Source organism: Siphateles boraxobius, unplaced genomic scaffold (genome assembly GCF_051911475.1).
Source record: "Siphateles boraxobius isolate OS27281-9 unplaced genomic scaffold, OSU_SipBor_1 48, whole genome shotgun sequence".
In the NCBI taxonomy this organism is placed as follows: domain Eukaryota; kingdom Metazoa; phylum Chordata; class Actinopteri; order Cypriniformes; family Leuciscidae; genus Siphateles; species Siphateles boraxobius.
Genome location: NW_027509119.1, coordinates 10252610 through 10276368, shown reverse-complemented (window position 1 = coordinate 10276368; position 23759 = coordinate 10252610). Strand labels below are relative to the sequence as shown.

Here is a 23759-nt window from a genome sequence, read left to right as displayed (position 1 = left end):
TCAAACAGTTCGCCACAGATATTATGTAAATCAACAGGTCTTTAATTGTGTAGATTGTGTAGTTTAGGCGATGGTGCTCATTTACAGTAAATACGGTAAAAGCATCAACGCGGCTCTAGGGTTAAAGAGGCCGAACATCCATTGACAGCAGGACTCAAATCCACTGCAACTCTTCGAGGTAAGCTGATTGATCAAGCTGAACAGCTTTATTATACAGAGAAATTGTGCTCTATGAACATAACTGCATGAAACATCTACTTCTCGTCTGCATGTCTCATGTCATTGCTTTCGGAGTTTGAGTTCATAACGTTAGTGTTTGTACTGTTGTCTGTCGTAATAACAGTGCTGTTGCATATTAAAATTATGCAATTGGAGTTATTATCACGAGGATCATGGCAGCTTCAATCTGTGTGTGTTAGACCGAGATCGAGTGGGGAATATTTGCTGTTTTGGCTTTTACTTAGATGAGTTAACATTAGCTAACCGGCTATCTTCACGTTGACAATGAAATAATTGATATTGCACATGCTAATAGAGTAATTGTAAAATTGGTGCAAATGTAGGTTACACTTGTACATTCATTTTATTTTATTTTACGTGTTATGTCAGTCAAAGACAGAAAACGTGGACTAGCTTCAGTAAATCATTCTCTAAACAAGTTCCTGGAAGACAGGAACACATGAGCCCCCTTTCATAGTCCAGAGTCTAATACACACAACACAACCATTGAAAATGGCATTTGAGTCACAAGACTGGGTGGAAATGTACAGATATTACCTCAGATTATGTTTCCTTGAGCCTGTTATGCTTAGCACCAAGTCTCACACTTTGAGATGTCAGATAGTGATTCTTTGATTGAAGTAACCAAATAAAAGCAGGTTTCTGGTGATTTTGCGTTCAGATAGCCTAGCCTATGTTTTATTCTTGTTATCCTACCTTTCTAAATCACAGACACATATAAAATACTACAGAGGAATTACAATTCTTATGATGTGAACTTGGCCAAGTCTAACTGTTTAAATCAGGCGTTTCCAAAACAGGAGCCACAAGGAAGTAAAAGGGGCCTGTGGATAAAATAATGAAATATATATATATAAAGACATATTTATAATATACACTTTTCACTGTATAAATTGGGTCTTTAAACAAGCAACTATATAGATGCCTTTTAAATTTTAGGATGGGTGTTTCTCACATGAGAATGATCATATTCAGTGTCTGTGCCATCTAAAATATTGAAATCGGTTTTAATCATGATAATCGCTTCTTTCATTTGGTGTAAATCTACCTTCCCCCTCGGGTTGGCTGGAGAGTTTAGTGGCTCACCCTGTTTGGTTGGTTGTCTCTTTGTCTTCTGTTTGATAGTTGCTCAATTCTGCTGCCATTATAGTAGGAAAAACCCCACTTTGCTTGCTGCACAGCTTGGCCTTATTGCTTGCTCATATCCCAGGAGGGCTGAGTCAAACTTGTTAACATGAACACGTGAAGCAGCATGCTAGGATAAAGCATGTTGGCCCCCTAGGGGCTCTTTTGCCCTCATTTTCCCTCTAGGGTTTAAATGTCTTTGACATTTTTGGATGGTGAACTGCTGCTTTTTGCTATAGTATGAATTACTGCAAAATCACAAATAGTTAAGTAAGGGCTAATGTACATCCAGCCGGTTGTAATCTCAGAATAAACCCTTACATCACACGGAAGGGGTTTATTCTGCGATAACTACCAGCTGGATGTACATTATCCAGCTTATTACATGGCTACTTGCCACATAAGTAAATAATTATACATGAAATAGGCTATTGATCTGAGTTAAAAAAAATTATTAGCTATTTAAATGCAAAGCTTCCACAGAGAAAGCAGTTGCTAGCAAGCTGAAAGTTCAAACTAGACAGACATTTAAGGGATACAGTTCAATCATACCACTTATTAGCCTACACGGTATTTCACCACATAAATAGGCATAAGAGATATTGATTTGAAATGAAACCGTTTTAAATCGTACCTGTTTGTTATCTTATAATCCATTACAGTGAAAACAATCTTCGCACAATGACAGCAGCTGCATTTGAACGAAACAAGAGAGAGCGAGTGACAATTAAATAACTGTACACAAAATATAGATTTGAGTTTTAATATTTTATTAGCTCACTGACCAAACGCAAAACTTCCATTCCTAGCAAGCGTAAAGCGCCGACTTCTGTAACCAGGATGAGCCTGTGCTATCAGTTTTTACCGGTTGTTATCGGGAATAACATACCGCTGGATGGCTTGATTGACCAATCAGAATCAAGTATTCCACAGAGCCTTGTAATAAAGGTGAATATTCAGGGGTTGTTTTTTTTCCATTGAATCCAAATGATATTGGCTCATAGTAAAATTTACATCTAGAGTATTTTTTTTAATTAAGCATGGACTGATATACACTGATTAGCCAAACATTATGACCAGTCACAGGTGAAGCAAATATTGTTTATCATCTCTTAAAAATGCCACATATTCTGGTCTGGGTAGATAAGATGGTAAGCAAGCAATCAGTTCTTGTAATCAATGTGTTGGATGCAGGAGAAATGGGCAGGAATAAAGATCTGAGTGACTTTGACAAGGGCCAAATTGTTGACTAGGCAACTGGGTCAGAATATCTCTTATACGGCAGGGCTTGTGGGTTGCTCCCTGTCAGCAGTGGTGAAAATTTACCATCAATGGTCCAAGGAGGGACAAACCACAGTCCGGCGACAGGGTGTTGGGCACCCAGGGCTCATGGTGCACGAGGGCAACGAAGACTACCCCGTCTGGTCCGAGCAAAAAGAAGGTCTACTGTGGCACAAGTTACTCAAAATGAATGATGGTTATGGGAGGAATGTGTCCCAACACACAGTACATCAAACTCTGCTGCATGTGGGGCTGCATAGAGGAGACCAATCAGAGTGTCTGATGACCCCAGTCCACCGTTGAATGCACCTAAAATGGACACGCGAGCGTCGGAACTGGACCTTGGAGCAGTGGAAGAAGGTCGCCTGGTCAGATGGTCCCATTTTATTATACATCACGATTCACGTGGACGACCGTGTATGTGTAAGCCGTTTACAAATGATGGGGAAGTGATGGCACCAGGATGCACTGTGGGACGACACAAACCGGTTTGAGGGAGTGTGATGCTCTTGACAATGGGAAACCCTGGGTCCAGCCATTCACATGGACGTAAATTTGACACGAACCGCCTACCTAAAAATTGTTGCAGACCAGGTATACCCCTAAATAACATTGGTGTTCTCTAGTGAAAGTGGTCTCTTTCAGCAGAATAATGCACCCTGCCACCCTGCACACATTGTTCTGGAATGGTTTGAGGAACATGATGAAGAGTTAAAGGTGTTGACCTGGCCTCCAAATTCCCCAGATCTCAGTCCAGTTGAGCATCTGTGGGATGTGCTACTAGGCAAACATGCTCGATCCACGGCGGTTCTACAAGGATCTGGTAATAGTATTTAATACTATGGTCTGTCTGAGTACTTGATTCTGATTGGCTGGAAGGTGTAATGGTTTAAATCTGTGCAGCATTATTTTTCACTATATTAAGATGCTGCACTGATTCAGGTAATTCACACACACATCTCTCTCTCTCTCGATAATTAATTCAAATATAATTAATTAATTCTTACAAAACCGTTTAATACACTGCTAGCCATGGATTATCCCTTACATTTTTTGGTTTGTCTTATTTACTATTAATTTGTATTTTGATCAGCATAGCACCAGCCCCCAATATGATTGAACAAGTGCTGTTTCGTAATCAGTGTTATTAAGGCCTGCCCAATCGGTCCAACGACAGTTTCTGGTAAGCAGGTGAAGGTTACTGCTTATAACCGTTTTTTCCGCGTGGCAAAGTAATTTAATTCCAATTCAACTTTTATCTTTCTCCATTTTATAACAACCTCAAATTTAGGTTAGATTACCCATTTGTTATTGGTAATTTATATAGCCTAATAGTTTAGTAATACATTTGATTATTCTATTCAACTCTTTACTTTATATTTTACACATTCATTAGGAATCTATGTTGCTCAGAGAGTCTCTTAACTAGCCCCCTATTTGCGACTGCATAACAACTTAGTTAAAGTCAATCTAGAATCCCACCAGATGTGCCACACGCTCCATGTTAACTGGGATCTAGTATGAGTAATTCAGAATAAAATCAAATGTAACAATTTATTATGTCAGGTAAATGTATCATGCCAAATTTCGTAATCAGTTCAAAGATAATCAATGGAATAACATCAAATGCTCAGAGATAAAGAGTAAAAGATACCTGGTACCTGATTCGAGAAATACATGATGCTGAGTTTTTCAGCATAATGGGCTGATCTCATTACAAATCGCCCTGAGTTTCTTGTTGCATTTCTTTAAGTACCCAGACCGAGACAGATACTTCTTTCTCATGGAAACATTTGCTAACAATGGGAATTTGATTCAGAGTTTACACCTTTTGGGAGCAGAATGCCATTTGCCTGGAAGACACACCCTCCTCATGTGTACAAGTTATCTCTAAACTCTTAAAAACTTTATTACCTGTTTTACTTCTTTGGGGACGAGACCCTATTAATTGTTCACATTAAACCATATAGATTTTTGGGTGAATTTTGGTGATCTCAGCATGAGAGAGAGAAGGAATGGGGGAAGAGGGAAAGAGATGTAGATTAGGATGACACTTGGGTAAGACGCTAGGATAATGCTAATTTCACTAGAGAGAGTTCAAATGTTAATTTCCAGAAAGGTCCTTTGTCTTCTCAGGGAGTTGTTGTTCCTCAACCAGACAGCCTGGCATTTTGTCATCTAAGTCTTACAAGTATGTACTAAAATAACATGAAATACTTTTATAGTATTTATTAAGAGATTGAATTACCTTTTATTCGTATACAGTCATTATTTTAATATTCAATTTACGTTTTTAGTAATTTTCGCTTTTCTTAATTTTGTTTAAATATTTCTATTTATCTTTAGTTTTACTCATTTTAGTTTTAGTCTAATATCTATATTTTATTTTATTTCAGCTCCATTTCAATTAATGAAAAAACATGAAGACCATTTTAATAAAACTTGAAAGTCCACACAACCAATACTTTGATGCTTCAAAATGTTCATAAAGGCATTGTAAACGTATTCCTCATGAGTCAAGTGGTTTAATCCAAGTCTTCTGGACACGATCGCATTTCTGTATATGATGGACTAATTTAATTAAGACTTTTATTCACATTTAAACATTACTAAAGAGCACATCAAATAATTAAACTATCCCGGTCAAAGGTTAAATCTAGTAATTTTATGTAGATACACAGTTAGGTTAGACTGCCACACATGAATCGTGATTCATGACCTATGAGCAGACATGATGATTTGGATAAAAATGGATGGATTGAAACATTAGGAAATTGCTATGAGGAAAGAGAGTTGGCTTTACTTCTGACTCTTGTGACCGGTTTAACATCATGGCCTGATCACTCACCTGATGCATCACTCCATAACCAGCCCAACACATTTATGAGTTTCTTTTGACTGTTGTGTGGAATCCAAGACAAATACCATGCAGTTCATTATCTGTGACGGTTTTGGAGAGGGCCATGTTTATCTCATTGCATAAAACTGATCTTACTTATCTCTGTAAGATCAAGCCGATATCAAGGCTGTGATGTAAACCGTAGATTTGTCAACACGCCGCTTCTGTATAAACTAGTCTGTGTGAAGGCAGTGATAAAGTTTTGCCTCCTTGATCTCTTATGCTGTGTGCTGGCAGCTGATGTCGTCCCGGCTGTCACATACCAACCTCTTAATTCTGGGAAGCTCTCAAGCCTTTGGTGTTGAATAGAGGCGGATAAAGTGCCAGATCTTCCATTTGCAAAGCTCGAACTGAACTGGAGGTTTACTGTTTTGGAGATTTGACTGGATTTTCTGTTTTGGAGATTTTACTGGAATTATATTGCCTTTCAGCACAAGCACAGGACTAAAGGTGTAGTTAAAATTGTTTTTCATTTAATAGCTAGTGAACTGCAAGTGCTGGTCAGCCTTCTTAAACACTCTTAAACCCTTGCGACAAAGAAGTACACTTTAGCATACTTTTAAAAAGAGTACTTATAACTTAAAAAATACTTTTAAATAATGTACGCCAATGTGAGCTAATGTAGTTTTCAAACGCTTAATCGTATATTAATTGAAATTAAATGATAATGTGTTATATTATATTGAAATGTGTATTTAATCATATTAACTGATCCTAAGAGTGCTTTTCTGACACACTTAAGTAGGGCTTAAGTACATCTTTATATGTAATTTTATAATTACTATATTGTCTTTGAAAAACCCAGCAAAGTGACTTCCGATTGTAGTGACAAGCATTTGTGGTAAACTAAAATAGCCTATACTTTAATGTCATATCTATTTAACTTTTGTCATATATTTGTATAAGTACACATGGTAATGATGTTATAATTTAGTACATTCAAAATATATTAACTTGAAATGTTGAAAAACGCTACAATTAAATGTCTAATCAAGTATGTTGCACTGTGCTTTAGTATGTTTGTCAATACATCAAAATAAGTGTACTTCTTTAAAACACAACAAAAGATTATTAAAAGAGTTATTTGAAATGTACTGTAAAACTTTTCACATTATGACAATGCACTTAAGTGTGTTAAGAAACTGTAATGAGTGTGCTCCCTTTAAGTACACTTAAGTGGCCTTTTATTTAATTAATATATTATCTGCGTGTAGTTTAAAAAATGTTCTCTACAAATTTACATACAGTTTAGTGCACTTCTTTTCACAGGGGAATCTATGCATAATACCGTACTTTTGATGTTATTACCATTGTATAATGTCTAAAAATGTAGTAAATGAGTTACTTACATTGTTTTCTTCCTCTCAATATTAGGGTTCAAGAGTGTGCAGTAAGGAAGCGTGTTTTTAGTTATGACGAACCCTTATGCACACACTATTGAGCCTCTGGACCCCCAGAAGCCTGACCACAAGTTTTTCAACCTTAAAAAACTTAAAGACCCCAGATATGGTAAGACATTTTACACATTTTATGTTTGCCTTGTTGAATTGTCTAACCCAGGGTTGTCCAATCCTGCTCCTGGAGGGCCAACGTCCTGCAGACTTTGCCCCCAACACACTCCGACACACTTGCCTGGACGTATCTAGTGAGTCTGAACAGCTTGATCATCTAGTTCAGGTGCTCGTAATAAGAGTTGGAGCTAAACTCCGCAGGACAGTGGCCCTCCAGGAGCTGGGTTGGACCCAGTTCAAGGAATGAAAGTTACATCAGCTGTCCTGCATTCAGGGTTATTAAAAATTTTGTGCTGACTGGAGACATCTCTGTACCTTTCTTTGAAGACCTACTTCCCTTCTCCATCCGTGTGCTGTTGGAGTCAGCCGTGAGGAACTGTGATGGGTTCCTGGTGAAGGAGGAGGATGTGGAGAAAATTCTCAACTGGAAGGTGACGCAGAGTCAGACTGTGGAGGTGCCTTTCAGACCGGCCCGTGTCATCTTGCAAGATTTCACGTAGGTTTTAACCCTATATAACCGACTGTGTCATATTTGATACATAAATTTGTAAGACATCTGCGGGACACTCTTAGCATGTTAGCCAGGGTTCAAAGCGCCAAATGCGAGTAAAACTTGAAAACGGTGTTACTCGCAGTTGCCCTGTAACTTTTTTATAAGAATGTGATATGGCTTCATCAAATCGCAACAGTTGTGATGTATTAAATAAATATATTGTCTGACGCGCTGCATCATTTTCAGTTTCGATTCACAGTAAAAATGAGTTTGAGTCGCTTATAATTTGAATTTGGGATTGCAGTGTGCGCCAACCATCTTCCCAAATTCGAAATGAGAATTATTTATAAATCTGTTGTCAACAAAGAGAAGTGTTAAAGTCTCCCTGCGATTTCCCGCCAAAATAAAAGTTCAATGGTTTATTGTTTGAAATAGTTCAAGTTCATTTTATTTATATAGCACATTTCATAACAGCCACTGACTGACCAAAGTGCTTTACAGAACTACTAAATTAAAAGACAATAATGCCATGCATAACAGCACAGCACAGATAAGTACAGCAAAGCTAAGAACACCCTTAAACAGGAGTAGCAAAAACATTGCCTGACTCAAAAAATTAAATAAGAAAACAGAAATGGCAGTATCAGACTTGGATAAAAAGGAAAAAACAGCATCATACTCCAGGAGATCAGCTAAATAGCTCCTGCATAAATAGGTTTTCCTTGTTTTTTGTATTTAGCTGATCACATGCATGCCAGGAATTTCTTCATAATATTTGGCCATGTAAATATCAAATTGCATATTATACAATACACAGTAAAGTGAGCTTCATATTCTCACGTTATCAGTAATAAACACCTGTTGTAACAAAAATGCACAACAAAAAAACTTTTTATCTAAAGGTTCCATAAACTGTTTCATATTTTCGCAGCTTTCTATCTGTCTGTTACATATTTGTCTCATTGTTCATTCACTGTGCACAGGGGGGTTCCTGCAGTGGTCGACTTTGCAGCCATGCGTGACGCAGTGAAAAAATTACAGGGCGACCCTGAGAAGATTAATCCAGTTTGTCCGGCAGACCTTGTCATAGATCATTCCATTCAGGTTGACTTCAACAGGAAGTAGGTTCATTTGACAGAAATGTAAAATTGCTTTTTATGTCTCTGTCTATCTGTCGATATTTCAGAACAGCCTCTGTTTAGTGTCTGTTTTCATGTACGGAGTTCTCACGAGGAAATGTTTTAAATGGGTTCATGTTGTTTTACAGGGTTTATTTAAAAGTATTTACCTTCGCCAACTGAGTATTTATTTAATCAAGAGCACAGTATGCTTTGTGTTTAAGTGCTTAATTATAGACAGCGTGCTTGAGAAAATGCCACTGTAAACCCTTGTGAAAAAAGTACACTTTGGCATACTTCTAAAAAGGGTATTCATGGGTACTTTAAAATAAGTTTGTTTTGTGTTTTCGGACACTTAATTGCATGTTAAAGTATATTAAATTATAGGTTAGATTTATATTTAATGAACTTAGCTGAGCTTATTTTAACCCACTTAAGTAGGACTTAAATACATCTTTATATGTAATTTCATAATTACTTCTATTGTCTGAAAAATGGTTAAAGTGTGCTGCTCAATGTACTGGCAATCATTTATGGTAAAGTAAAATATACTTTATGATTTTGTTTATTTATTATTATTTTACTGCAATTTAGTACATTTTAAATATATTAACTTAAATGCAAAATAGAATTTTGCTCTACAGTTGAATTATAATCAAGTGTGTTACTGTACATGTGCTTTAGCATGTTAGTCAACACAACAAAATAAATGTACTCCTTTAAAACACGACAGAAGACTATATAAAAAAATCTATATATCTGTTTGTCTGTCATTCATTTATTTATTTAATTATTGTCTCCGTCCTTCTGAGCTCCTAAATGTCTCCGTCACATCTTAAAATGAAAACTTAAACCTAATTGTCATTTGGAGCTCTTGTCTTGGGATTTGCAGTCTGTGATAAGTGAATGATCATTTAAAAAGATAATTCACCATAAAAATGAAAATTCTGTCAATGTTTAATCACCCTCATGTTGTTCTCAAAAAGAAGATATTTTTGAGAAATGTCTGTTTGGTTACCAGCATTCTTCAAAATATCTTCTTTATGTGTTCTGCAGACAAAAAGAAAGTCATACAGGTTTGGAACGACACGAGGGTGAGTAAATTATGACAGAATTTTCATTTTTGGGTGAACTATCACCTACTCAGTTCAACAGTTCAAAGTGTACATTTTCCATATTTTAAGGGCTGACAGCGTTCAGAAAAACCAAGACCTTGAATTTGAAAGGAACAAGGAACGATTTGAGTTTTTAAAGGTAATTTTTCCCCCTCTGTATTGGACATGTTTTGATATTGTTTGTCTCTTCAAAATATGAAGATTATGATCGCTTGTTGAACTAATTGTATTGGTTCACAGTGGGGTTCTAAAGCATTCCGGAACATGCGGATCATTCCTCCGGGTTCAGGAATAGTCCATCAGGTCAATCTGGAGTACCTGGCCAGGGTTGTGTTTGACCAGGATGGTTTCTTCTACCCGGACAGTCTGGTGGGAACGGACTCGCACACAACCATGATCGATGGGTTGGGAGTGCTGGGCTGGGGTGAGTGAATATCATCGAGAATCACCAGTAGTTTCATTATTTTAAGTCATTTACTGTTATCGTTCTGGGTATGAACGGACCTTAATTTATAATTCTGAGATTAAAAAGTCATAGATATTAGATAAAAAGTTGAAATGGTCATAATTATGACTCATGCATAAAATGTCAAAAATGTCATTATTGTGACTTGTGTATTATTAGTTTTTAGTTTAGTTTTCATATCTCTCATAGAAAACAAACGGTATTCATCCATATTACCCACATCACCAACACACATAAAAACAATAAGTTAAAGCAATAAAAACAATAAAAATAGCTTAAAGTGTCTTGTGCATGTTATTGCAACAATATGGCATACATGTCTGTTCAAAATTATTGAAGCAGCTGTGGGGGGATAGAGGGGGGATACATAATGTATTGTGTATATGACTTACATTTTACATGTATTATATTATGTCTGACTTACACAAAATGTTGAAATGATCAGATACAAGTCATAATTTCAACTTTTTATTTAATAATTATGACTTTTTTTATTTTGTAATTTAACAATCTATGATTTTGACATTTTTATGTGTCATACAGAAGTAATAATTGTGACAATTTCAACTTTCATGTAATAATTTTGACTTAGTATATCTTGGTATCTTTTGACTTAGTAAGTCATACTATACTAGTCATAATTCTGACACAATTTCAGCTTTTTATCTCATAATTATGGCTTAGTGTCATAATTGTGACTTGTATATTTGTGACAAAATTATGAGATACTAAGGCATAATAATGAGACAAAGTTAAAATTGTCATAATTATTACTTCTGTATTATTATGACACATTAAATGTCAAAATTATGAGATATTATTTCAGCTTTTTATCTTATAATTATGACTTGTATATATAACATGACAATTATACATCATAATCATACTATACAAGTCATAATTGTCACAATTTTGACCTCTTATCTCATAATTATGACTTAGTATCTTATAATTTTTACATTTTATGTGTCAGTACAGAAGTAATAATTATGACACAATTTCGACCTATTATCTCATAATTCCATTTTATGTTAATGTTTATAAGTACATTATAAATGTATATTTAATACAAAAATCATAATTAGACCTCATTTTTACTTTCATGTCATAATTACGACTTTGTAGCTCATAATCCTGACTTTTGTTATATTTTTGTTATTTTAGGCAAAAAGAAAGTTAAATTTGTGTATTAGTGTTGGGCTGGTAATTAAAGAGTTTTGTAATAAACACAATGTTCTGCTGAGATTTAACCTCTGATATTTTGGAGCAGGTGTGGGAGGGATTGAAGCTGAAGCGGTCATGTTGGGTCAACCCATCAGCATGGTGCTGCCAGAGGTCATTGGCTACAAACTACAGGGGACGCCCAACAAATTTATCACCTCCACTGACATAGTGCTGACTGTCACCAAGGTATGGAAGTCGTGCCACATCTGATTTTATGTTGGCTTTGGTTTGAAAATATTGGAAACATTAACAATATTCTCCCTACTTGACCTTCATGGTTTAGTGGATGTTTAAAAACTAAGTTGCTTTGTTTTATTATACTCTTTATCTTCCCAGCATTTGCGGCAAGTTGGTGTGGTTGGAAAATTTGTGGAGTTCTTTGGCCCTGGTGTTGCCCAGCTGTCTATCGCTGACCGCGCCACCATCGCCAACATGTGCCCTGAGTATGGAGCCACCGCTGCCTTCTTCCCTGTAGACCACATCAGCATTCAATATCTGACGCAAACGGGTACGTTCATGTCTCCCTGAACAGTTTTGAAGTACACTTACGCATACTTTAAAAAAACAAAGACAAAACTGGTAACACTTTAGTTTAGAGTCCAATTCTCACTATTTACCTAATTGCTTATTAACATGCAAATTACTAGGATATTGGCTTATTATTAGTACGTATAAAGCACATACTAATGCCTTATTCTGCATGACCATATTCTACATCTATTAATCTTACCCAATTCCTAAATTTAACAACTACCTTACTAACTATTAATAAGCACTGATCAGGAGTTTGAGGCAAATGTCGTAGTTAATAGTTCATAGTGAGAATTGGGACCTAAACTAAAATGTTACCAAATAACTTTGCGCAAACTGCCTTCGGACACTTAAATGCATGTTAACTTCAAATAAATCAAATATATAATAGTTTACATTTATATTAAATGCAATTGGCTGAACATTAGAGTTTTTTTGACCCACTTAAAGGATTATTTCACTTTAAAAAAAACTTTTGCTGATAATTTACTCACCCCCATGTCATCCAAGATGTCCATGTCTTTCTTTCTTCAGTCGAAAAGAAATTAAGGTTTTTTATGAAAACATTCCAGGCTTTTTCTCCATATAATGGACTTCAACGGGACCCAAACGGTTCAAGGTCCAAATGACAGTTTCAGTGCAGCTTCAAAGGGCTTTAAACGACACCAGACGATGAATAAGGGTCTTATCTAGCGAAACGATTGGTCATTTCAAAAATAAATAAAAAAGTTTTAGTTTTATAAGCACAAATGCTCGCCTCGCTCTGTTCTGTGACTCTCCTGTTCGAACTCGTTCATCAAAATGAACGAATCTTTTTTCGATCAAAAAAAGATTTGTCCATTGTCTTTTAAGTATGGTTAAAGTGAACTGCTGAACAAGCACTGACAAGCATTTGACAATACTGACAATACTGACAAGCATTTATGGTAAACTAAAATGTATTTCAATGTCATTTCTTTTGAAAATTGTATCTCGTGTTTAAATATATTTGCAATTATACATGTGATGAAATTGCAATTTGTACATTTAAAATATGTTTAAATGTACTATCGAATAACACACTGCCATTATTTTACATGTGCTTTTTTATGTTAGTCAACAGCAAAATTAGTGTACTTTAAAGCATGACAAGATTATTAAAATATAATTTAAAATGTACTTAACATTTAGTAAAACATTTAATTTGACATTATTATTAAGTGCACTTTCTTAAGTCAAGTCAAGTCAAGTCAATTTATTTATAGAGCACAACATAAACACAACATTAGTTGATCCAAAGTGCTTTACAGACGGTCAAAAATAAAAATTAAAAATTAATAAAGAAAACTATTAATAATAATAAACGAATAAAAGAACATTTCTACGTACATTTACACAGTGTACCATACACAGTGTCACTCAAATGCAAGAGTATAAAAATGAGTCTTTAGGCTAGATTTAAAAGCATTGAGCGATGGAGAGGCCCTGATATTAAAGGGTAAGCTGTTCCAAAGTTTAGGTGCAGCAACCGCGAAAGCTCTGTCGCCTTTTGATTTGCAACGTGAACGAGGAACTGATAAAAGAAGCTGGTTACAGGATCTTAATGACCTAGAGGTTGTATGTGGCTGGATAAGTTCATAGAGATAATCCGGGGTTGATTTTTGGAGAGCCTTATATACAAAAAGAAGGACCTTAAAATCAACTCTAAACTTGACAGGGAGCCAGTGCAATGAAACAAGAACAGGAGTAATATGCTCCCGTTTTTTTGTTCCTGTCAGCAGTCTGGCTGCCGCATTTTGGACCATCTGAAGCCGAGATAGAGTGCTTTGTGGAAGACCGACATATAGAGAATTACAATAGTCCAGTCTAGAAGAGATTAGTGCATGGATGACAATTTCAAGATCTTTTTGAGAAAGAAAATGTTTTACCTTCGCAACAGATCTGAGGTGGAAGAAGCTACTCTTTACAACCGTGTTCACCTGTTTGTCGAATTGTAGTGAAGGGTCAAAATAGACCCCTAGATTTTTTACATAGGGTTGTAAGCTATCACTGAGGGAGCCTAACCTACTTGTCAGAGTAGTATTGAGTGCAGTGGGGCCTAGCAGAAGCACCTCAGTTTTGTCGGTGTTTAGTTGCAGGAAATTGTTCGCCATCCAAATTTTCACTTCATCAAGACATGATAAAAGGAGTTGTATAGAGAAATCATTTTCAAGTTTGATTGGAAGGTAAAGTTGTAGGTCATCGGCGTAGCAGTGATAGTTTATGCCATGTTTCTGGAGAATGGAGCCCAGGGGAAGCATGTAGAGTGAAAACAACAAAGGGCCAAGAATAGAACCCTGGGGAACACCATAAGTGACGGGTGCAGTAGGTGAGGTAAACGACCCGATATTTACTGAAAACGTCCTACCCTTTAAATAAGAGTTGAACCATTGTAATGCCGTGCCTTGAACCCCTACTGTATATTGAAGTCGTTTCAAGAGGATGTCATGGTCAATCGTGTCAAAAGCTGCACTCAGATCTAGCAGTAACAGAATGACAGATGACCCTGAATCAGTAGACAACAATAGATCATTTGTAACTTTAAGCAAGGCTGACTCTGTACTGTGAAGTGCTCTAAAACCAGATTGTAACTTATCCAAAATGTTAAAGGCATCTAAGTAAGAAGTAAACTGTGAGAGCACTGCTTTCTCTAAAACCTTTGAAATGAATGGTAGTTTAGAAATTGGCCGGTAATTACTAAGAACAGATGGATCAAGGTTAGATCTTTTTAGCAAGGGCTGTACAGAAGCATGCTTAAAAGACTCAGGGAAAACCCCAGTGGACAGAGAACTGTTTATAATAGTTAAAAGCGCAGGGCTAATAGTGTCTAATACCTCTCTAAGCAAACGGCCAGGCAGTACATCAGATTGACAGTATGCCACTTTCATTTTGGAAATTAATGCACTTAATTGAGACTGAGACACTGGTTTAAAACTAGTAAAATTACTAGAAGGAGAGATAAGGGGAGAAACAGCCGTGTCAGAAGGAGAGAGGCGAGATCTGATATCTAGTATCTTCTGTACAAAGAAACCTAAGAATTCTATACAGGTCTCGAGATTGCCAACAGGAGCTGAGCAGGTGGCTGGATTAAGAACTGAGTTTATAGTTTTAAAAAGAACTTGTGGCCTGTTTGCATTCATAGCAATTAAATTTGAAAGATATTGAGACTTTTCATCACTGACCGACTTTTGATAGGTGGCAAGACAATCTTTTAAAATTTGATAAGAGACCTGTAGCCCGTCCTTTTTCCACCTGCGCTCAGCCCTTCTGCATTCCCGTCTGAGCACACGGGTAGAGTCATTTAACCAAGGTTGAGAGTTTGATTTAGGTTTTTGCCTTCTAGGCTTCAAAGGGGCAACAATATCCAATGCAGTAGAGCAGGCAGAGTTGAAGACGAGAACCAACTCATCAGTGTTCATATCAGGTGACAAAGAGACCTCACAATTAGAAAAGGTGGTTGAGAATTCTAGTGCAGTAGTGGCATGAAAAACACGGGAGCAGCACACAGGCTGAAAGAGGACGGGCTGTACATATGGAACTGCAGGTTCAAATAAAACAGAATAGTGATCAGAAATACCAGCATCAAATACTTCACATGAATGCATAGAGAGACCACGAGTCAAAATAAGATCTAGTGTGTGGCCCAGGTTGTGAGTAGGAGAAGAGACACACTGTGCGAAACTGAGTGAGTCAATGAGGTTCATAAAATTTTTAACCATAGGTTTAGAGGGGCAGCAAACATGGATATTGAAATCCCCCAGAACCAACAGTCTATCACAGCGTGACACTTGATTTGACAGGAAGTCTGAGAGCTCATGGATAAACGTTGTGTTGACTTTCGGTGGTCTATAAATCAGGATGCAAATTAGAGGACCATTTAGGTCGATGTGCAATAGTTGTGCTTCAAAACTGGAAAAAGTATCTACGGGCAGTAGTTGACATTTAAATGACTTCTTAAAGATTGTAGCTAGACCACCACCAGATCCATTTGGCCTGGGAGTGCTGTAAAAGGAACAGTCAGGAGGAGATAATTCGCCCAGAGACGAAACATCGTCAGATTTCAACCAGGTTTCAGTCACAAACAGAAAATCCAAGGCATAAGATGAGAAGAAGTTGTTCATAATGAATGTTTTATTTGATAGTGATCTAGCGTTTACTAGAGCCATTTTCACTGAAGGCTGAGCTGATGCAGAGGAAGTTTTAGCTGGTGATAGGGCCCCAAGTGGGGCATATTCCAGAGAACGGTGATTTGCAGAGTTAATATTTCCGCCTTCTCTGCGAGATTTTGTAGACAGCCGACGAGAGGAAGACCAGACGACGGGAATAATACATCCGTCAACTGAGTCAACTGAGTGAGCTGAAGTAGAGAGCCCAGTACAATGTTTGTGGGAGCCCCGATGTATGTAACGAGGCCGGCGGGCGATACCAAGAGCAGCGCAGTGATTGTAAAGATTAGTGGGCAGCGATGACCGAACTTTAGGGTTCAGATGGTGCAGATCCAACGACGAATAAAAAGTCATGTCATAAAAACCCCACCGGCAAAAAGGCAGCAAAGTTTCTTGAGACAGCGCGCAAAAATAAAAAGAAGCAGATAAAAAAGTTACGTGCAATAAAAAGAGGATGATCATCCTAGAGTCGCGCATACCCAGCCAGATTTTAAACCACGTTAGCCAGCACACCGGGCAGCTGAACTACTACACAGTGCAAGTATGTGGAAGATACAGCCCTTTCTAAGACCATATCAACCTGACTAGCATATGGCAACCAATAGTCCGAGAGAAAGTAGAAGCTTACTCACGGAAAACAGTTGAATAGCCTGTTTGCTTCGGTGGCGAAAGCTCGCGTTTGGCAGGTAGCAGCTTGACTGAAGGGATGCAGAGACAATTTTTTAAACAGCACCGTAATTCAGCGTTTAAAATCAGCGTTGAAAAAAAAAAAAACACGCTTGAGTAGTCCATAATTAGTCCACAGTTTGTCACGAAGACAAAAGGATAGCGAGATAGCGAGAGAGCAGCGGCTGTCAGAACACGCCAGCGTTCGCTCAGACCGGAAGCCCCTTAGTTCTTGTGTACTCTCTTTAAGTACACTTAAGTGGCCTTTTTTATTTTTTTATTAATATTATAAACCGTAGTATAGTTTATTTTTTAGAAATACCCTTTTTATCCTGTTTAACCTATTTAAATACCCTGTGGTCAGTAAGGTGGAATTACTTTCCTGGATATCAGAAGGTTGGAAACTGGACTCTCATTGTTTATGTGTGTTGTATTCATATTTGTTTTTAAGGGAGGGACATGGAGAATCTAACTTACATAGAAAAGTATCTGAGAGCGGTGGGCATGTTCAGAGACTACAGCAACATTTCTCAAGATCCACAGTTCACTCAGGTATCTAAACCCAACACAAACGTGCTGTTCACAGATATGTTCACCCTAGTCACTGCTGTCTGCACCACTTTCTGCTAAATGTATGTATGTCTCTCATTTTTCCTCCTCCAGGTTGTTGAGTTGGACCTCAGTACTGTTGTCCCCTGTTGCAGTGGTCCTAAACGGCCACATGACAAAGTGGCTGTATCAGACATGAAGCAGGACTTTAAAATGTGTTTAGCGGCCAAGGTACATGTCACAGTAATACCTGGAAAACACACAGGACACACGTTCCTTTTGATTCTTGAGTTAATACAGTATTCTGTTTCCTGATGGATACCCCAAAAGTAAACTCTCTACACACTTTTTGAGGTCTTTCCCAGTTTTGTGCCTTTGTTGTGAAATAGCAACAGATAGTTTAGCTCAACAGCCAAAATTGAAATTGAAATAGAGTGAGGCTTGTTCAATCATAATATATTGTGTATGACAAACAACTCATTTTAAAGAGTAAAGGGCCACTGTGCTAAACTAAAAGTTTAGCAATCCCACAAAATTACATGATTAGCAGAAATCTAATTACTGTGAAAGCCTATTTCAGCTGGTAAGTCATTTATGACATTAGGCATAACTGACATTAAACTTATGTCAATTTCTTTTTATGACAGTTATTGCTTTTTTATGTCAATTTCATTTAAATTGCCCAAAAGTAATTATTACATAAATTCATAATTGACTTAAAAAAATGATATCATAATTTCAACTTCATGATTGTTTTTTTGCTAGTTTTTCGATAAATAAGACTTTTTGTCATCATTTCGGTTTAAGTTAAAACTGACATAAAAAAATAATTTGACATGAGTCGAAATTGACATAAAAAGTTGAAATTATCAATCATAATTATTGCACAAATAGTTGAATAGTTGAAACTTTATTGCAAAAAGTTGATAACAAAGTTATTGTTAAATTTGACAAAAAACATCAATTGTTTGTCAATATGATGAGATAAAGTCACAATTGACAGAGTTGAAATTGTGATTATTACATAACTACATAATATACTTACATCATTTTTTACTTTTTATCTTATAATTTAGTATGTCATAATTTTCCCCCCATAATTATGAGAGTAAATCATTTCAACATTTTAATTATTTTAATTCATTTAATTTGATTTTTCCTTTATTTATTTTAATAATTAATTTAGACTTAATTGTTCCTCATGTGGTGGAAGTGGGCTTCATACATTCCTGTATGATTCCATATTTATATGATTCCATACATATTTTATTTATATTTATCTTCCATATCCCATACATTCCACATTTCCTTAGCCTAAAGATGATCTCAAAGATAATACATGGACAAAACAGTCATAAAATCCATAAACATCAGATTTTGAATTCCTTAAAGCAGTGCTGAAGCAACCATTCATGTCTAGAGAAATATTTTTGCACACCTTTATCATCCATTATTGTCTGTTGTCTACAGCAAGGCTTTAAAGGATTCCAGGTGGCTCCCGAGCGCCATGATGTTCGAGTACCATTCCAGTTTAACGGTGCAGAGTATTCACTCTCTCACGGATCTGTGGTCATCGCAGCCATTACCAGCTGTACCAACACCAGTAACCCCTCAGTCATGCTGGGAGCAGGTACATGTCTGCACACAGGGATCATTTACACCACAACAAGTATAATTCATCCACTCCTCCTCAAGTCACTTCAAACTAGTTTTCCCCCTCCTTTTTAACACAAAGGAATGGTTAGAAGGCTGCTCTTTTCAATATTTGACATACCGTATATAAAAATACATTGAAAAAACACCATAAAAGTAGTCCATATGACTCTCTAGAATCATTCTAATGATATCATAAATGTTAGTTTTATTTTAAAGGGTTAGCTAACCCAGAATTGAAAATTGTGTCATTTATTTCTCACCCTCATGTCATTCCAAACCCGTAAGACTTTCATTCATCTTCGGAAACACAAATGGAGATCTTTTTTAATGAAATTTGAGAGCTTTCTGACACTCCATTGACGGCTACGCAACTATCACTTTTAAGTCCCAGAAAAGTCATCATAAAAGTAATTGGAACGGTCAAAGCCGGTCCTTGAACACCCGACAGCAAGTGGACTGAGCGTCTGCATACGTAGGTCGAGGCATCCATGAAGATCAATACCTGTAATAGACTTAAGCTGGTGCTTTTGCTAAACTAACACAATACAACAAGACGAAGGCACTAGCTAATACGACGTTAAAAAGTTACCACAGTAAAAATAAATCAATTAAAAAGTACCATTGTAAAAACCTGATCGAGTTAATAGATATAAAAACACAAACCAAAGGTTATCCCATATCTTTGGGTTTTTAAATGTTGGCTGATTCACAACCAGAAGCTGCACAATGTTGTGGCATCATTGATTCTTACTATGGCCCTGTCACCAAATGGCACACTCCGGACTTGTGGACTTCCTCAGAGTCCACACTTAGGTGACGTCATCTATTCTATTCTGTTCTATTTATTTAATGAATCATAATGCAATCGTATTATTCAGCATGCTGTTATTAGCGTGTGTTTGAGGCATCAACCACTGGTCGATGACCATAATGTTTGTATAAACTGTAGGTAATAACTGGTAAAATGTACACCTAGGTCATAAAAACCGTAATGATACTTACACTTAAATATTTTATTCTCAGCCATGTTAACAATTGTTCATGAGCAAAGTCTCCTCCCATCCGTTGTCTAATTGGCCATTCGCAAGGATTCCTGGGTAGTTAAAGTGTGTGGGGTCTGCATCCATGCGGGCTTTAAGGAAGACCGCTTCAAGGGTACAAAGGGGGTGCTGCTGAGCACTCTTCAGAGCGTTAAAATGTTGAATGGGACGGTCTACGGACTCGTAGGCTCAGCGAGCACGCATAAATTATGTCCACGAGACCGAAAGTCCGCATGAAGTGCGCCATTTGCGACAAGGCCTATGAGTTACGACACGCTGACCGTTCCAAGATGGCGTGCGCGTCGACGTTTCTGGAGCGGTTGAATGTCTATATCTATGTTAAGAACCCCTGAATTTATAAATATGCTCAATGTATATATGATATATGGTGTGTGTATATATATGGTATAATGCAGTGGTCTCAAACTCAATTCCCGGAGGGCCAGAGCTCTGCACAGTTTTGCTCCAACCCTAATCAAACACACCTGATCCAGCTAATCAAGGTCTTCAGGAACGCTAGAAACTTCCTTGCAGGTGTGAGTTTGAGCTGGTTGGAGCTAAACTGTGCAGAGCTGTGGCCCTCCAGGAATTGAGTTTGAGACCACTGGTATAATGTGTATATATATAATGTCACTTTATAGTTAGACAGTATTTTTGTCTGTGGTAATGTAGTGCTGCTCTTTATTTCCGTCAGGTCTCTTGGCTCAGAAGGCTGTACAGTGTGGTCTCAGTGTCAAGCCGTACATAAAGACCAGTCTGTCTCCAGGGAGTGGAGTGGTCACCTACTACCTTAAAGAGAGCGGAGTCATGGACTTCCTCACTCAGTTAGGGTGAGAAACTCAGTTAAAACCATCAAAATATGAGGACAGCATAACTACACAATATGCTTACAAAATCTTTAACAAATTTGTAATAATATTTACCTTTCTTTAGTTTTGAGGTTGTTGGTTATGGCTGCATGACCTGCATTGGAAACAGTGGACCCCTTCCAGAGCAGGTTGTAGAGGCGATTACTCAGGTAAACAAGCTTTTACTCTTCATTTTATAATCTTTTTGGATAATGTTATAATATTTAGAAAAAGAAAAAAATTTAATGATTTTTTTTTTTATGTCACAGGGTGATTTGGTTGCTGCTGGTGTCCTGTCTGGTAACAGAAACTTTGAGGGTCGTGTCCATCCCAACACACGTGCCAATTACTTGGCCTCTCCTCCGCTGGTCATTGCCTATGCTATTGCAGGCACAGTGAGGATAGATTTCGAAAAAGAGCCTTTAGGTAAGTATTATTTACCAGGTATTAATCTCGTTATTTTACATTACAATGCTTGGTTCTCCCTAAACAGCATCAAAAGCAACAATGTTTCTTTGCCTGTCTTAATCCAGCTGTGAACTCTGAGGGAAAAGAGATTTTCCTAATGGACATCTGGCCCACACGAGAGGAAATCCAGGTGGTGGAGAGACAGTTTGTCATTCCTGCCATGTTTAAAGAGGTCTATGAGAAAATTGAGGTGCTTTTAAGTTATGAACTCGTCCGTCGTAAATCAAAACAATGTCCAGATACAAAAAAGTAAATATAATAAATTGAACTGTAGTGTTTGTCTATTTTCATATTCAGAAAGTGAATGAACGCTGGAACTCCCTGGAAGCCTCCTCTGACAAACTGTATACCTGGGATTCCAGATCCACTTACATAAAATCCCCACCTTTCTTTGATGGACTGGTATTATATACTGTTTTTTTATATGTGATCAGTGTCATAACTGTACCATTATGAAAAATAAGTGCACTTTAGCCTACTTTTAAAAAGAGTTCTTATTTAAATAATATGCTTTAAATTAATATACTTAAGTGCAAACTAACATTAAATGTCTGAAAACATTACATTCAATGTCAGCATGTTAATTGGAAATTAAATGAAAATGTATTATAGTTTAAATTTATATTAAATACAATATAGCAATACAATAACTTTAGCTTTAAAAAAACTCTTCTTTTTTACCCCCTTAAAGGAGCAGTATTTTGAAATATCAAATTTCAGTGGACAAAAAAGGACATATTTGTACATCTTGTGAAAATGAATGTGTACCAATTTTTGTGAAAATCAGCCACAAGGTGGCGCACCTGAACTTTGAAGTAAAAAATTGAATTTGGCAGTATTGTGTTAAGAAACATAGGTACTGTATAAAAATGTTATCTCTTTAAGTACCCTTAAGTAACCATTTATTTAATAATACCACTAGTACATATTCAATACAATGAAACTTTCACAAGGGTAGGCAAGAACTGTAAACATATATTGCTTTGCTGCTATTACAATTTTAGACCCGGGATCTCCAGACACCAAAGCCCATAACAGATGCATATGTACTGCTCAATTTGGGAGATTCTGTGACCACAGACCACATCTCGCCTGCTGGTAACATTGCACGAAACAGCCCTGCTGCACGCTACCTAACTAACGCTGGGTAAGACTTTTACCATACCTGAGAATTCAAGCTGTTACATGACTCAAGAATTCAAGATGTTACATGACTATCTCTCTGTAGTCTGGTTTACATTGTTTTAGCAAAAAAAGTTGTAGGCCTACATTATCTTTAAAATTAAGATATGACTTGAAACACTGTGGGTAATGAATATTCCTTTCCTTTGCTAGACTTACTGCAAGAGAGTTTAACTCATACGGTTCTCGTCGAGGCAACGACGCAGTCATGGCTCGAGGCACATTTGCCAACATCCGCCTTTTTAACAAGTTTATAAACAAGCAAGCTCCAAGCACCACTTATCTTCCTACAGGAGAGACGGTAGGAGACTGTATTTTTTTCAAATATATATATATACACACACAAATACATGCACGTATACATATATACACACACTGTGATACTGAAATATCTGAAACGCTTGCAATACTCATTTTCTGCCGAATAGATACAGGATACCAGCTGTGCTTTCTTGTTTTCTCATCTCTCTGACAGAGAGTTGACACACAAACCCGCCTCCCTTAACTCACCCGTTTCATTTGATCCGAAATGAATATTGTTGGTGTTACAGGGCTTGAATTCCCGCAGATTTTGTGCTCACAAAGTGCGTGCACATAAAGCCAAGTGTATTGGCTATATAAACCAGTATAAGGGGTCTGTGCATCTGGTCTTAAAGTGACAGCAGCCTAATACACCGGCTGCCAAATGATTAGATAATATTAAACATATCTATATTGAAGTTTTTCCCCATGGTATCAATGTCAAAATTGTGGCCAGTGAAAATGCTGAGTGGCGAGTAACTTTAGAAAACCACTCGCCACAGTGGCTGGTAAGCAAAAAGTTCATGTCAAGCTAATTATTATACTAATTATTTTACTAATAATCCATTAGATTATTATACTATAAATCCATGTTATTTTTTTAAAGATGTTTTTCCATACCAGAGAAATGTCCAAATTTGACAATTGTAATAATTATTATTTTATTTATTTTTTTACAGATGGATGTGTTTGATGCTGCAGTAAAATATCAGCAGGCTGGTCATCCTCTCTTGATTCTGGCAGGCAAAGAGTATGGATCAGGAAGCTCTAGAGATTGGGCTGCTAAAGGGCCCTTCCTGCTGGTAAGGTTTATAGTTCATCTAGTGTTTCACCAAAATCATAAACGGACATTTAACTTGGAT

The 23759-nt window shown here is 37.0% G+C and overlaps 1 protein-coding gene across 5 annotated transcripts in view; it reads left to right on the top strand.

The window, feature by feature from the left end:
- The first annotated feature begins 79 nt into the window (after nt 1-79).
- The window catches only part of aco1 (aconitase 1, soluble), a 28538-nt gene continuing 4858 nt past the window's right edge, over nt 80-23759 (top strand). The window contains exons 1-20 of one of the 5 annotated variants that reach the window (XM_077201925.1): nt 118-178; nt 6920-7054; nt 7384-7552; nt 8533-8670; nt 9724-9761; nt 9852-9921; nt 10023-10206; nt 11519-11658; nt 11809-11980; nt 17305-17405; nt 17517-17633; nt 18873-19032; nt 20793-20928; nt 21032-21116; nt 21216-21372; nt 21480-21604; nt 21712-21816; nt 22419-22561; nt 22750-22897; nt 23577-23699. In XM_077201925.1, the coding sequence (XP_077058040.1) occupies nt 10047-10206; nt 11519-11658; nt 11809-11980; nt 17305-17405; nt 17517-17633; nt 18873-19032; nt 20793-20928; nt 21032-21116; nt 21216-21372; nt 21480-21604; nt 21712-21816; nt 22419-22561; nt 22750-22897; nt 23577-23699 (1872 nt within the window). In that variant the 5' untranslated portion in view covers nt 118-178; nt 6920-7054; nt 7384-7552; ... (2 more) ...; nt 9852-9921; nt 10023-10046. Of the gene's footprint in view, nt 179-5042; nt 5996-6919; nt 7055-7383; nt 7553-8532; nt 8671-9654; nt 9762-9851; nt 9922-10022; nt 10207-11518; nt 11659-11808; nt 11981-17304; nt 17406-17516; nt 17634-18872; nt 19033-20792; nt 20929-21031; nt 21117-21215; nt 21373-21479; nt 21605-21711; nt 21817-22418; nt 22562-22749; nt 22898-23576; nt 23700-23759 lie in introns of those variants that run through there. The other 4 variants (XM_077201926.1, XM_077201922.1, XM_077201923.1 and 1 more) reach the window with 4 other exon arrangements.